This window comes from Trichomycterus rosablanca, chromosome 17, assembly GCF_030014385.1.
Source record: "Trichomycterus rosablanca isolate fTriRos1 chromosome 17, fTriRos1.hap1, whole genome shotgun sequence".
NCBI classification, from domain to species: Eukaryota; Metazoa; Chordata; class Actinopteri; order Siluriformes; family Trichomycteridae; genus Trichomycterus; species Trichomycterus rosablanca.
The window spans coordinates 3,813,286-3,826,960 of NC_086004.1; the positions used below are offsets into that span (position 1 = coordinate 3,813,286).

The 13,675-nt window shown below is 39.8% G+C and overlaps 2 protein-coding genes across 4 annotated transcripts in view; one reads left to right on the forward strand and one right to left on the reverse strand.

Moving 5' to 3' along the window:
* si:dkey-121a11.3 (uncharacterized) overlaps positions 1–13,675 on the forward strand; it is a 15,016-nt gene continuing 1,341 nt past the window's right edge. Inside the window, exons 1-8 of the mRNA XM_063012802.1 lie at positions 1–822; positions 1,641–1,704; positions 2,948–3,088; positions 5,851–6,977; positions 8,056–8,191; positions 8,783–9,002; positions 10,140–10,264; positions 13,240–13,412. Of these exons, the coding sequence (XP_062868872.1) occupies positions 15–822; positions 1,641–1,704; positions 2,948–3,088; positions 5,851–6,977; positions 8,056–8,191; positions 8,783–9,002; positions 10,140–10,264; positions 13,240–13,412 (2,794 nt within the window). The 5' untranslated portion in view covers positions 1–14. The remainder of the gene's footprint in view (positions 823–1,640; positions 1,705–2,947; positions 3,089–5,850; positions 6,978–8,055; positions 8,192–8,782; positions 9,003–10,139; positions 10,265–13,239; positions 13,413–13,675) is intronic.
* stx6 (syntaxin 6) overlaps positions 6,049–13,675 on the reverse strand; it is a 23,052-nt gene continuing 15,425 nt past the window's right edge. For 2 of the 3 annotated variants that reach the window (XM_063012804.1, XM_063012803.1), the window contains exon 9: positions 6,061–6,110. In XM_063012804.1, the coding sequence (XP_062868874.1) occupies positions 6,061–6,110 (50 nt within the window). Of the gene's footprint in view, positions 6,116–13,675 lie in introns of all 3 variants that reach the window. The other variant, XM_063012807.1, reaches the window with a different exon arrangement.

Here is a 13,675-nt window from a genome sequence, read left to right on the forward strand (position 1 = left end):
TCTGTGAATGGGCCATGGAGGGCGGAGCTGTGACTGATCAGAGTGATATTGCACCAATTTACTGTCAGACGACCAACAGATCAGACCAGAAACCTGGAGACCAACATCTGTCAAGTCCTTACCATGAGCGGGAGTCATCCACTTCCTCTTATCCAAGCTCCTGTGTCCAGTTACAGGAACAGAGCTATGCGATTTTAGCCTTACGGTCCAAACTCAAGGGTGTTTCAAAGTGTAAGGCTGTCAGGAAACCGCCTTCCAATGAGGAAACCTCTTGCAAAGGTGGATGGGGTTCCAGCAGCAGCGATGAGGATGTGGGACCCTATGACCAGACGTCAACATGTCAAACCATGCTTACTCATAAGGGTAACTATAAATCTGATACAGGATGTAGAAAAGAAGCAAAACCGGAGAACCTCACAGATAACATTGCCAAACCATGGGCTCCACAACAGGGATTTTGGAGCCCAAACACACGGGTGTTTAATCAAGATGGTGTTCCAAAGAGAAAGGGACCTGGAAATGGGCTACAAGAAATGGAGCCCAGTGTTGAGAATGAGATGCAGGAATCTAATAGTGAAGACAGCAGCATGCAGAGTTGCATGCCGAGTGAACAAGGTCTGGCAGGGCCTGCAGGACATGAACTGTGGCGCGCTGAGAGTCTAGAAAGCATCTGTAGCAGTGGCAGCACTCTGTCATTGGCTGAAAGAGTGGAGATGAACCGTTCCATGCTCAGACAAATGCTTCAGAAAGCCCAGAATATAAGCAGCGAAGGACACCAGGCCCCTGTTACTAACCAGACACCAGAGACTCAACATAAAAAAGGTACTGAATATTCTGTCTATACTAATAATGATGCCTTAGGAATCTTAAAATGTGTAAATATTACAGAAGTAGTCATTAACTCTGGTCATTCTAATTCTGACCAAGGAATGAGCAAAGAATGCTTCAGATTGCACTCAGTGTCTTTTTACTTTGACTGCAGTCCAGTTTAAAATAATCACCCTGTTGCCCAACCACACTAGAAGGACTCAATCTGAAGCGGGTTAAAAATTAAGCAATTTAGAACACACATCTGACATCATTTTAAGAAGTTATAATACATACAGTTGGCCCACACAGTTTCCTTATTCTTTAAGGCCTGTTTAACTACATTTATTCATTAATTTTTACCAACCGCTTCATCTTGGTCCGGGTCATGTTGGGACCGGGGGCAACTTTTAAAATGTGGTTGCAGTTTGAAAAAAAGATTTTCTATTGTTTGCTCAGGTAATTTCAATAAAAGCTGTAACAACTAACCATAGTAACATGGAAAAGGCTTTGCTAACAGTGACAATCACATTCAGTTTGGTTACTCATTAATGTAAAGGACACACTGTAACTTGTAAGTCTGGTGCTATTTCTACAAATCCATTATAAATAAATCAGACCCAATGTAAGCAATCTAAGTAAAGCACTCAAAAACAATCTGTATAACGTACCAGTGAATGCCAGTCAGGGGAATAATTCAAGCTAGTTGGCTAAACAGGGACAGAATCTTCTCCAGCCATAAGATGCTGTACATTTAGAAATGTGAGCACTGACTTTCATTATTAAAAACAATAGTTTGACTGATTAGAGCTTAAACATGTTTTTCTCCACAGCTGGACCGAACAATAGTGATTGGGATTCAGGGATCTCTGTACAATACTGTGAACGAAGTCAGAGGTACTAAAAACAGATCATTCTTTCACTATTGCACAACAGCTGCTAACATCTGTACACACCCTTTAAGTAACTTTAAGGCAGGCCAGAGCCATACTCTGTTACCATTAGTTTTGCACTGGAGCTACAAAACTAATGTCACTAAAAAATTAATGCACGTTTATCATAATCAAAATGTTTTTCTATGAGGACATGACCATTTGCTTTAAACAACATTGTTAAAAGGTAACACTGTTATAGAAAAATCATTTAGAGCTGTTTGGAATAATGGATAATTATGGAGCATAATCTAGCACTGTTTATAACATCTGTTAATATTTACTGCAATGAACACACTTTACTACAGTATAGTATATTACATATTACATCTCTCATCTAACAATATTTTCTGCTAGGATACTTTTAAAGTTTTTATATTACATACTACATTTTTATTATATTTATTTAACTGTACAACATTACTTGTGTACTTTAATACTTTGTACTTTAATACTTTTGCTTTAATGTATCTTGAGCTGCTGTACCAACTGACTTTCCCTATGGGATTAATATACGTAGTTATCCTTTACAAATTTCATTAAGCAACTAGAAAGCATCCAGGTTTGAATATCAGCAGTGATATCAGTCGGCATCTACACAGATATGATTGGCAATGTCTAAAGAGGAGAGAGGAATGCCCAAAGCCCTGTGATGGATTTACCCTGTCCAGGGTATCTTGCCCCCAGTGGGACCCTGTCCAGGATAAAGCGGTTGATGAATAAAAAAAAAAATAATAATAAAATAAAATAACCAGGTTATTATGACACTTATTACGAAGACGCTTTTATATTCCAGTCTTATAAAGTTCCCATACATACATACTGCCAAAATAGTGTTGATGGTTTTATAATATGAATATACTGTTACAGATTTTTATCGATGCACCATCTGTATCAAATCAGTCATACGTGTAGAAATAGACCTTCATTCTAGAGTATTCTGTGTTTTACTTATAAATAAAGCACTTATTTACATTAGAATGCTGCCTGTTTAGCTCCGCTTTTAAATGCGCAAATATAATCATAATCCAATTTACACACATAATCAGATATTTCTCTGGCACAGTAGCGTGTGTAGCACTCGGTGCCATCAGGTTAATTAGTGGTGACGGCCTGCTGCACTTAATCCTGCCCTGTATGAGTGTGTCTGCTGCACATGAGCTGACATGTGTCTCTGTTTGTGTGTGCGTGTCCGGTTTGGATTGCAGGTCTTTTGTCTTGGGTGCTGAGTTGCCGTTGAGCCCTCGTCACGAGCAGGCCAAACGGCTGCTGGAGCGTGCCAGCATGAAAAATCGCTCGAACCCACTCAAAGCCGACCACACCATCCTACCCGTCCAGAGAGACAAGCCGTGAGTATATACTCTCTGTGTTTTCTGTTCCTGTTGTTTCTTTTTACTCTCTCCAGATTGTTGAGATGTTAAGTGGTGGGGGTGGATGTTGTATACTGGAGGAGCTTAGCCACAGACAGGCAGGCAGGCAATTCATCCAGAGAACATTTGGAGAGGTTAAAATGCTTTGTTTTAATTGCTGCTGATTGTGAACTGTAGAATGTAAAACTCTCTGTATGTTTGGGTTGTTGTGTGTGTGTTTTATTCGCTGGTTAGAAGGTTGATGATGGAGGGAAGGACTGGTTTCAATAGAGTACTTCAGTCTCTTTCATCAGCAACAGGTGCTGCTCTCTCTCGTCTAGACATCTGGCCTTAAGCAGCTTCCTTTTCAATAACCAATTTATCCTGATCAGGATCACAGTGGGTCCTTGCCATGCATAATATTTCTTAATACATGATATAATGTATAATATACATTATAATATAATTTATAAAAATATACCCAGGAGGTGGTGCAGTTGCAGGATATCACACAGTGACCCATTTGCTCACTCAGCCACAAATGGGGCAGTTTAGAAAAGTCAATCCATATTTTGCATTTTTACAAGATGGTAAAAGACCAGAGCATCCAAAGCAAAACCATGCAGACACGAGGAGAACATGCCCAGGTCCTCAACACACTGGTACTCTCACACCACCGGCTGTGCCACCCCTTTAAGGTCCTTTAAACTTATTATAAACAATTTGTTACCTCAGTGTTATTGCCAATTTATACATTTTAGTGATTTTTGCAACTGTGGATAAGGATTAGAACCCTTCTTTTCAAAAAAAGCTTTAGAGATTCAAGTAATTTTATGCATAATTGTGTGTTTTCTGAAGAAAATACCACATAGTACTGAATTGCATTGGGAATTATTAGTGCCAGAAAAAGGTATTTTCTCCCCCTTTCTGATTCACTATATATTTTTTCATATTTCCTATATCTTTGTCACACTTAATATAAGATAAAGACAGATACAGATACAGTTTTTCTATGTTTACTTTTTAATTAAAGAAAATTTTTAGCCAACATTACCTGCATTTGTGTAAATAAGTAATTACCCCATTGGTTACTTGGTCAACCAATTTACCAGATGTATTAATAGCTGGCTTTAATTTGACACTGTACACATTCAGGCTTGATTACTGTTAAATCTAAACATCACTTAACTAAACCCTTTTTTGGTCATCAGTCTGAAATATAAATCTCACGTGTTGGAGTGATACATTCAGTATCCACAGACGAATAGCAGTGACTCACAAGAATTACATTTCAGATTTTGGATTAGCGTACTTAACGCCCTGAGTCAAACCCCATCAATGTGCTCGGGTAGAACCTTAACCCACTATACTGGTGCATCTTTATAAAATAAATTACCCAATCGGGGTAGATTTGGTCTTATTTTTTGAGACACAAACTCAGTACAGTTTATTTTATGAGTTATATAAGCCAAATTTAAATTGTACAACAACAACAAACACAAGGTCGGCATCTGATCCTCATCTCTCAGCAAGTGCTGTATTCAATACCTCAACCCTTTCTGTCTCTTTATTTCCAGCACATTACAGCTGAGTGAGCCTTTCTAACAGCTGCTACGTGTTGGCTAAGAAAATATTTCATAAAATGGCTGAATTATGACAGATATCTGTTGTTTTTAGAATAGTTTTGACAAGTGAATACATTATACATGCTCTTGTACTTATTTTGTGTGTTTCCATTTTAAAATATTTATAAAGTTTTGCAGCAATTATGAATTTCATTTTCATTTTCCTGTACTTACCTGTATTTGTAGGTCAGTGACATGTTTATGCATTATTTATGTCCATTGCATTATGTTCCGTAAAAGTAGTGCCAGTTTGCTCTCAGTTCCAGGTGCAGAATTCTTGGTACATTACAGTTACACTGTTGTATTGCATTTTATCGTTTACATTTACAAACGGCAGTAATCAGATTTTGCTAAAATGGGCTGGTTATCATTCGGCAGCATTTTGGTTCTAAGTGGTTTGCTGCATTGAACATGATCTTTTCTCGTAATATGAAGTATGTCAGGAATGCTGGGACCTTGAACCAGAACAGACGAAGGAATTCCACAAGCAATCTCTGTCTACTCTGAAAGCCGAATCTCTGGACACTTTGACAAGTGTTTGTGTTTTTCTTTGGATTTGTGTGTGTGCGTGATTGTATGCTGTAAGTAATTACACTAGAGTTTAACAGGGTTTATTATTTATTTACTTGGTTCACACCAAAAACTTGACATTCTCACCACTTTGCAAGTGTCAGCAGAACAGGTCAGTTGTTCTACTGGTCACAGATACAAGTTAAATTTAAAAACCCGGTTTTTGCAGCAAATTGTATTTGCACTGTAGTTACTGTTGCATCAATGTGAATCTTGTTGAGAGAAACAAAACCTGCTTTTATAGGGCCATAGGTCTACATGTTATTCCAAATTGTTTTTATACTTGCATATATGTATAGACATGTTACATGGTTTAATAAACAAAATATCAGCAATCATGGTTTGCGTGTGGTATCTATTTGTTTAAAATCCCCTTACACTCCCTAAGACCTTACTGACCTCACTAAGGTTCTCTAATGAACCATGGTCTCCAGTTGTGCAGAATGATGATGCAGAATTTTCTGACTCTCTCTAAAAATATCTAAACATCACTTGTTTTACTATTCCTAATGTTTAATATGTGCACGACAGATTAGTGATGTTCTCTAAATGTGTGTGTTTATACAGGGAGCTGCTTTCCCGGGTGGGAGCACCTGTGCAGCAGACATCTCTGGTGGGTTCGGACCAGGTGGTGGTGGGCTTAGGAAGCCTCAGTGATTCATCCAGCAGTGACTCAGCTGGAAGCTCTCATCGCCGACGCTCTCATGGGCAGTCTCCCACACGGGTCCGCTTTCAGGACGAGTCAGAGAATGACGCCGAGGTGCGTTACCTAGAGCGTCAGCGCCGACGGGCCGGGCAGAGGGTGCAGGAGATTCTGGGGCCCAAACCTAATCTATCGTCATATGTCAACAACCATCGACCGGATGACGCAGAGACATGGAAATACAAAATCAGAAGCAGGCAGGAGAACATACCAAAAGCTAATGGTCATTATGAAGCCAACACCACAGGCCAACAGTATAACTCCTGTGGGGCAATACTGGATAGAGGTCCATTTTGTTCAAATGGAGACAGCGAGGGAAGGATGGTTCCATGCTGGGTAGCACCCACACTGCCCAACCGCTTGGTCCGAATAGAACAGATTAAAGAAACATATATCGATGGAAGTAGCCCTGTTATTGTGGAGAGTGATGGCACACACTGTAGAGCTGCAAGCACTGTGGACAATGGTAGAGGGACTCTACAGAAGGCAAACTGTAAAAGTAAGAGCCGTCCTGAGGCTGATATTATTAATGCCAATGGGCTCACAGAACCAGAGTCACCAGGCACTACCAGGCACGCACCCTCAAGCTCACCTACAGCTCTGCCCCCTAACCCCTATGCCCCAGAGTCACTGACAGATAAAAAGTTACATTCACCAGCCAGTTTAAAAAAAAAAGTGCCTCCTTCACTGGTGTCTGCAGAAGTGCCAGGAGCCCAGCAAATTTCCAGGCTCCACCATCCTCACTCTCAGTCTCTCCAGGCCAAAAAACCTGCTCTAAAGCTGAGTAAGGACGGTCTCAATAGCCAGCAGATGCTTAAGCTCATGCCTTCTCCACAGTATTATCCTGTTCAGAATTGTGGAAAGCAGCCAGATTCGGATAGTGTTCTTATAGAATCTGCATCAAACCCCAAACCCTTTATACTGAAGCATTCTGAAGTCAGGAACTGTTCCAACCACAGAATCATGCAGCGGCATGGATCCCAGCCAGGAGGTGAGTTTAAAGCAATATGTGTTAAACAAACATACATGCCAATACATATGTAGGTTGATTAAGTGGTGTTACTTAATTCTATTAGATATTTAGTCAATATTGCATCTTTGATGAGTCCAGAATAAGTTTAGAACAAGTCCTGGACTATAAACAGCCTTGATTAAGTCTCAATTAAAGTCCAAAAAAAGTCCATAGAATACATTTACTTCCATATACATTTATGTGAATAAAATATGCCTTTGTTTAAAGCTACTTACAAATAGAACAAAATACAGTCCACACATCTGCAGGTTAAGGGCCTTGTTCAAGGGCCCAACAGTAGCAGCTTGACAGTGATCAGGCTAAAATACTTAACTTTCTTAACAAACTTTCTGATCATTACTGTTTATTAATCATTCATTTGTTCCTGTTTAGCAATTGATGAATAATGTGTGGAAAAAATACCGTACTAGAACCGTTAACAACCTTGAACTTAAAATGTAATTTGATATAACTAATACTTCAATATTTAATTTAATATAAAAATGTATCATGCACTTGGAGTAAAATGTGTACATACACAAGAAACATGAATGTGTTAGCAGGCCTGTAAGAGAATAATGAAATATGCTTTTTTTGTTCAAACAATTAAATAAATCAACAAATAAATTATATATACATTGGTGGTGGGCCAGCATAAAGGCCGCTGTGCCACCCAAGCACTCTACAAAAGGCATAGGTTATGAAAAGTAAAATACATGGGAACTGAACATGTATTTGGTATGGAGTGTCTGCAAACACTTGAATGTCTGTTTGTATTGCACTTCAGAAGCAGAAGAGATTTTTTTGTTAGCAGATCTATTCAGCTATAGGCCTAAAATCCCACTGAGCCAAACCACCACTATTTAGCTCTGTTCTCTCTCTCTCACACACACACATGCACACTCACACACACACACACACACACAGTTACAATACAATATCGCTCCTTTGTGCATTCAACACTGTACACACAATGAATTTTTGTTATTTTGATTAAGTGATTTTCAGAGCTCAATATTTCATCACCATGTGTTTCTAACACTCATTTCTCCTGCAGATTTGGAACATGACCTAATCAGACTGGAGGTGCCACTCAGTCCTGCCAAAAATACCCATACACATCAAAATAACGGCCAGGTTCAAGATCCTTTCAGCACAGATCAGCAAGGGGAGGACAGTGCAAGTCTTTTACAGTGAGTCACTCCCAGATCTACTGATCACTACAGAATCAGATCTCTCTGTTCCAGGAAGAACTTTGTGGTTGTCTTTAATGCAAGTAGAAGTATTTTACTCTCTACTCCTCTTATTGCTGTAGATCCAAGGAGGTCCAGATCTGGACTGAATGTACAGTAGGTCAGAATAGAGGTCGGATCAGTACATTACTTACTCAAATAAAGTAAATTACTACACTGCCACCTGCTGGGTACATCAAGGTGATGCAAAACCATGTCAAAAATGTAAAACCAGATCTTCAGGCAAGGATGAACAAGGTGACCCTGCAGAACAAAACTGTCCAGGAGACATTTACCTCTGTCCCTTAATCTACATGATTAATTAGTTACATGATTAAATAATCTATAATAATAATATATAATAATAATAATGCAGAGGTGGAAATATTTTACTCATTTCTAAGACCAGCGTGAATTATGTTTTAGGGTGGCACCCAAGGTGGCCAGTCAGATATCTGGTGTAACCAGTGCAACCTCTCTCTGTTATAAAACATTAAACTACATTAAATTAGAAATCAGACTTACTGTATCTTCACTACTCCTTGGTCACAGGATTGCAGAACCAGTGTTTGAGCAGAGGGAGGGCAGAGCTCAGCAGGCACTGCGCCGATTCTTCTCAGCCATGGGTCTGAACTCTGGAGGACGTTTGGGAAAGAGTCGCTCCAGCAGCATGGAGCAGCTTGGTCCGGCATCAAAACCCAGCGCTCATTTCACTGACCCTAACCCCCAACGTACACTAAAGAAAACACCCTCGCTGCAGTCCCTGCGCCTGGTTTGTTTCTTTTATACTTGTACACAAATACACAGAACTACTGACAGAAGAGCTTTGTGTTTTCCTTAGTAAACCTTTTACTCTAATAGCAAACATACAGTGGATTCAGAAAGTATTTTAGTCCCTTGACTTCCTGCACACTTTATCGGGTTGTGGATTTGATTTTCAATTGATATATGTGCTGTTTTTACACATCAATCTTTACTTAATCACCCACAGTATAAAATTCATGGCATGTTTTTTGTCCAGACAGAGCAGTCTTTCCGATATATGTCCAATCAATTCAAATTGTAGCAGGTGGACTCCAACTTCCAACTTGTCACTTAATCAATATGGGTGATTAAATGTAGATTGATGGGTAAAATGGAAGTTTTTAAATTAATTCCACAGCACAATAAAGTGTACAAAAGTCAATGAGTCTGAATAATGTCTTAATTATAAATTAGGAAGTTTAAATCTCAGCTATGCTTTTAACCTGTTGTGCCCATCGGACACTTGGCCATGCCTGCGGGAGGCAGATAGTGACCGGAGACAAGGATCAAACCAAGGAGTCGTATTGCAGTGTGACACCTCACTCACTCACTTTCTTAACCGCTTATCCAGTTAGGGTCGCAGGGGGTCCCAGCTTTTCAATGGGTGCAAGGCACACAGTAACACCCTGGATGGGGCGCCAGTCCATTGCAGGGCAGATACACACACACATACACACACCCATTCACCTTTCGGGCAACTCAGTGTCTCCAATTAACCTGACTGCATGTTTTTGGACTGTGGGAGGAAACCGGAGCTCCCAGAGGAAACCCACGCAGACACGGGGAGAACCTGCAAACTCTGCACAGAAAGGACATGGGTCGAACCCAGAACCTTCTTGCTGTGAGGCGGCAGTGCTACCCACCGAGCCACTGTGCCGCCTCAGTGTGACACCTGTATGTTAGTAATGTGCCATAACTTATTATGTGCCAAAAAGTATTAAACTCTTACAATAGTAATAACAAGTTAGCATTTAAAATGATTATACTGCGTTATTTTTAATAAATGCATGTTTAAATGTGTATTAGCACTCCTGTCCCTGTACAGAGCAGTTTTCAGTACTATGTTCTTTACACTCTGGTTTGTTGTTCCATTTCTGACCAGCAGGGGTCTCCGTTCACCCCGCTGAAAAAATCTTCATCAGTGCAAAACCTTCACTGTGCCAAAAGGAAACTGGAGCGCTGTAATGCGTATACACCAGGGGATCAACCCTGCAGCCCTGCTCTCTCCAGGTACGTACACACACACACACACACACACACACAATGCAAAGACATAAAAAATAACTAAATAGTCTTGCTCTATCCATTTACACACACAAACACACTGCATGAGGAACAACCCTTCACCTCTGCTCTATCCAGATACACACCCATTACATCACTTATCTGGTTCAGTGTGTAATTCACAACAAGACCTGTAGAGAGCCTGAATGTCTGAAGACCACACTGTGAATGTGTGAAACAGGAACCCTGGAGCTCTCATTGGCACATCAGACTATTTTTACCTTCAAGCAAATGTTATGAATGAAGTGAGTGTGAAGCATGGCATGTTACTAGTGTGTATTTTGGTAGACTATGGCCAGCTGGTGTGTTGTGCAACTGCATACTTTCCTCTGACTACAGTTACCAGGAATGTTCCCATTAGAGAGAGAGAGAGAGAGAGAGAGAAAGAGACCATGGTAAAGAGAGAGACAAATATAGTATGCATAGATGTTTGCCAAAGTAAGGAAAAGAATTCAAGAAAGGATCATCAGACCACATGATTCACTGATATACTCCAAGAAAAATACACCAGCTGTGTATCTCCCAAAATGTTTAGACACCCCTGACTAAATTATAGATTTAAGATAAGATAAGATAGCCTTTTATTATCCCACGGGGGAAATTTGCAGTGTTACAGCAGCTTTCAAAAATATAAAAAAACAAAGTGTTTACATATACAGTATGTACACATATATTAAAAAGTAGAAAAGTACGAATATGTAAAAAAAATTACAAAAATATATACAGTCATATATAAAGTCTATTAAAAAGTTAACCAAATATTGCACAGTTATTACAATGTATTGCACAAAGTACAGCAGGTATTGCACATGTTTCAAAAAGTTATTGCACTTGAGAGCAGATTAAAACCATGTGAATTATTGTGATGGAGATGATTGTCTGTGTTTGGGGCGGTGCTGGTTGTATAGCCTGACAGCAGAAGGAAGAAAGGAGCTGCGGTATCTCTCCTTTGAGCAACGTGGTTGAAAAAGCCTGTCACTAAAGGAGCTGCCCAGAGCTGCCACAGTCTCCTGTAGTGGGTGAGAGTTGTTCTCCATTAAGGATGAAAGCTTGGCCATCATCCTTCTCTCCCCAACTGCCGCTACTGAGTCCATGGTGCAGCCCAGGACAGAACTCGCCTTTGTGATCAGTTTGTCCAGTTTGTTCCTATCATAGATTTCTATCATTTATAAAATGGAAAAAATAAACTAAAACTCGAGAAAGCTTTTTATTTCCTCGGTCTAACATCGCAGTCAAGGAAGACAGTGGAAATCCGGGCAAGATTTGAAAGACATTTGCTTGCTAGAAACACAAAAATAGGGTTCAGCTAAAGAATGGTGCACAAACATGAGCTTCCCTGTGAGCTCATCACAAATGTCAGTCAGATGCATTTAGAAAATAAATACTGCGTACTGAAGTTAAAAAACCACAGTAATCTGCAGCAGGTGTACAGGTAAGTGTGCATTACTCTATGATGGATTCCTGCTTTGTGTTTAGTATTATAGGGTGGTTGACGTACCCAACACAACCCTGACGTGGACGAAGCACTTAGCTCTAAGTACAAATAAACGAATAAATGAAATACTTGCAAGCATGAGGTCATGGAATGTGATTTAAACACAGCTGCTGTGTGTTATCAGACGATACACAAGAGACAATGTGTGTGGAGTAGTAGTAATGATCTTGAACGATGCTCAAAAATGTGCTTTGTGTAGATTACTGCAGCTAGAGTGTGTGATTTGATAGATGGTGGAATGATGTGTGTGTGTGTGTGTGTGTGTGTGTGTCTGCCTGTGTGTGGGGTGGGGGATGATTAAAATCAGACAGGAAATGGCACTGGCAGTAAGAATTACAGGAGTGAGGCTGCAGATTACATCAGCTTCCTCGAGAACCATTCAGAGAGAGAGAGAAAGAGGCTATAAACAGCTCCTGTTAGTCTGATCTGCAGTGAGAGGAAAATACAGGGCGAGGGAAATCAGGTGAATAAAGAAAGAAGAAACCTGAGCTGGTGCTGATCAGTATAATACTAAATTTGGTCTGTTTTAAGTCTCACATTCCTTCTCAGGATCCTATTTCTGTTACATTCCACATGTCTTACCACGTGTGCTCTATTTTTAGATCGGTGTTCAGATTCCAAGTGTTACCCCAGTGAATATTCACAATTTGCACAAAAACAAGCCTTTCTTTGCACTTTATTAAAGTAAAGAAAAATGGAAAGGGTGCATGAAACACTATATTTAGTTAGCAAACAAAATACAAGATGGATTCACACTCTAAAAATCCTTATAGTTATTTTGTTTGTTTATTGGGATTTTAAATGTCATGTTTTACACTTTGGTTACATACATGACAGGACATGTACTGTAGTTACAGTTTACACGAGATTCATCAGTTCAATGTCAAACACAGTCACAGGCAATTTTGTATCTCCAATTCACCTCACTTACACGTCTTTGTAGTGTGGGAGGAAACCGGAGCACCTGAAGGAAACCCACACAGACACTAAATAAAACATGCAAACTCCACAAAGAAGAGACCTGGACCGCTCCACCTAGGAACCTTACATGTTTATTAGTCCGTAAAACTAGATAAGCTTTTTAATAAGCTTTTTAATTGTACATTTTTCACAAGTGCAGCACTGCCTTTGTTCTAGTGTAGCATGTGACCTCAGCATGTTGGTTGTCTTGGAAAACCTACATTAGTTTATATTAGCTTACTCAATAAAAAATTATAAGCTTATTATTTAAGCTAAGGTAAGCGTGATGTACCACACACTTCAAAAACAAGGAACTCAATCATAAAAAAGAAGAGTGTTCTACTTATTCAGTCACAAAAGTAACAGTTACAGAAATATTTAACATCCAGGGACTCCCATGACACTCCCATTCACACATTTTCTTTGCTGTTTTATGTATTTGACCCTTGTGTTTGTGTGTTTGTAGAGGCCTACTACGAGCTCTGAGTGTGGAGGACGTGGGCAGCCCCAGTGCCATGCGCTCAGTGGGCAAAATCACCCAGGTATGCCCGGATGGTACGATACTTTTAGAGCTGTACCGCCCACCAGAAGGACCATTTGGCTTTCTCATATCCCGCGGAAAAGGCCGGACAGACTCAGGTACTGCACAACATCCTTTCAGACTAAACAAATACTGTACAAATAATACTACACAACTCTCATACTGTATAACTCTCATACTGTATAACTCTCACATTACACAACTCTCTCATACTACACAATTTATACTACACAATATCATACTGTACAACTCTCTCATACTGTACAACTCTCATCTTGTACAACTCTCTCATGCTGTACAACTATCATACTGTACAACTATCATACTGTACAACCATCATACTATACAACTCTCATACTGA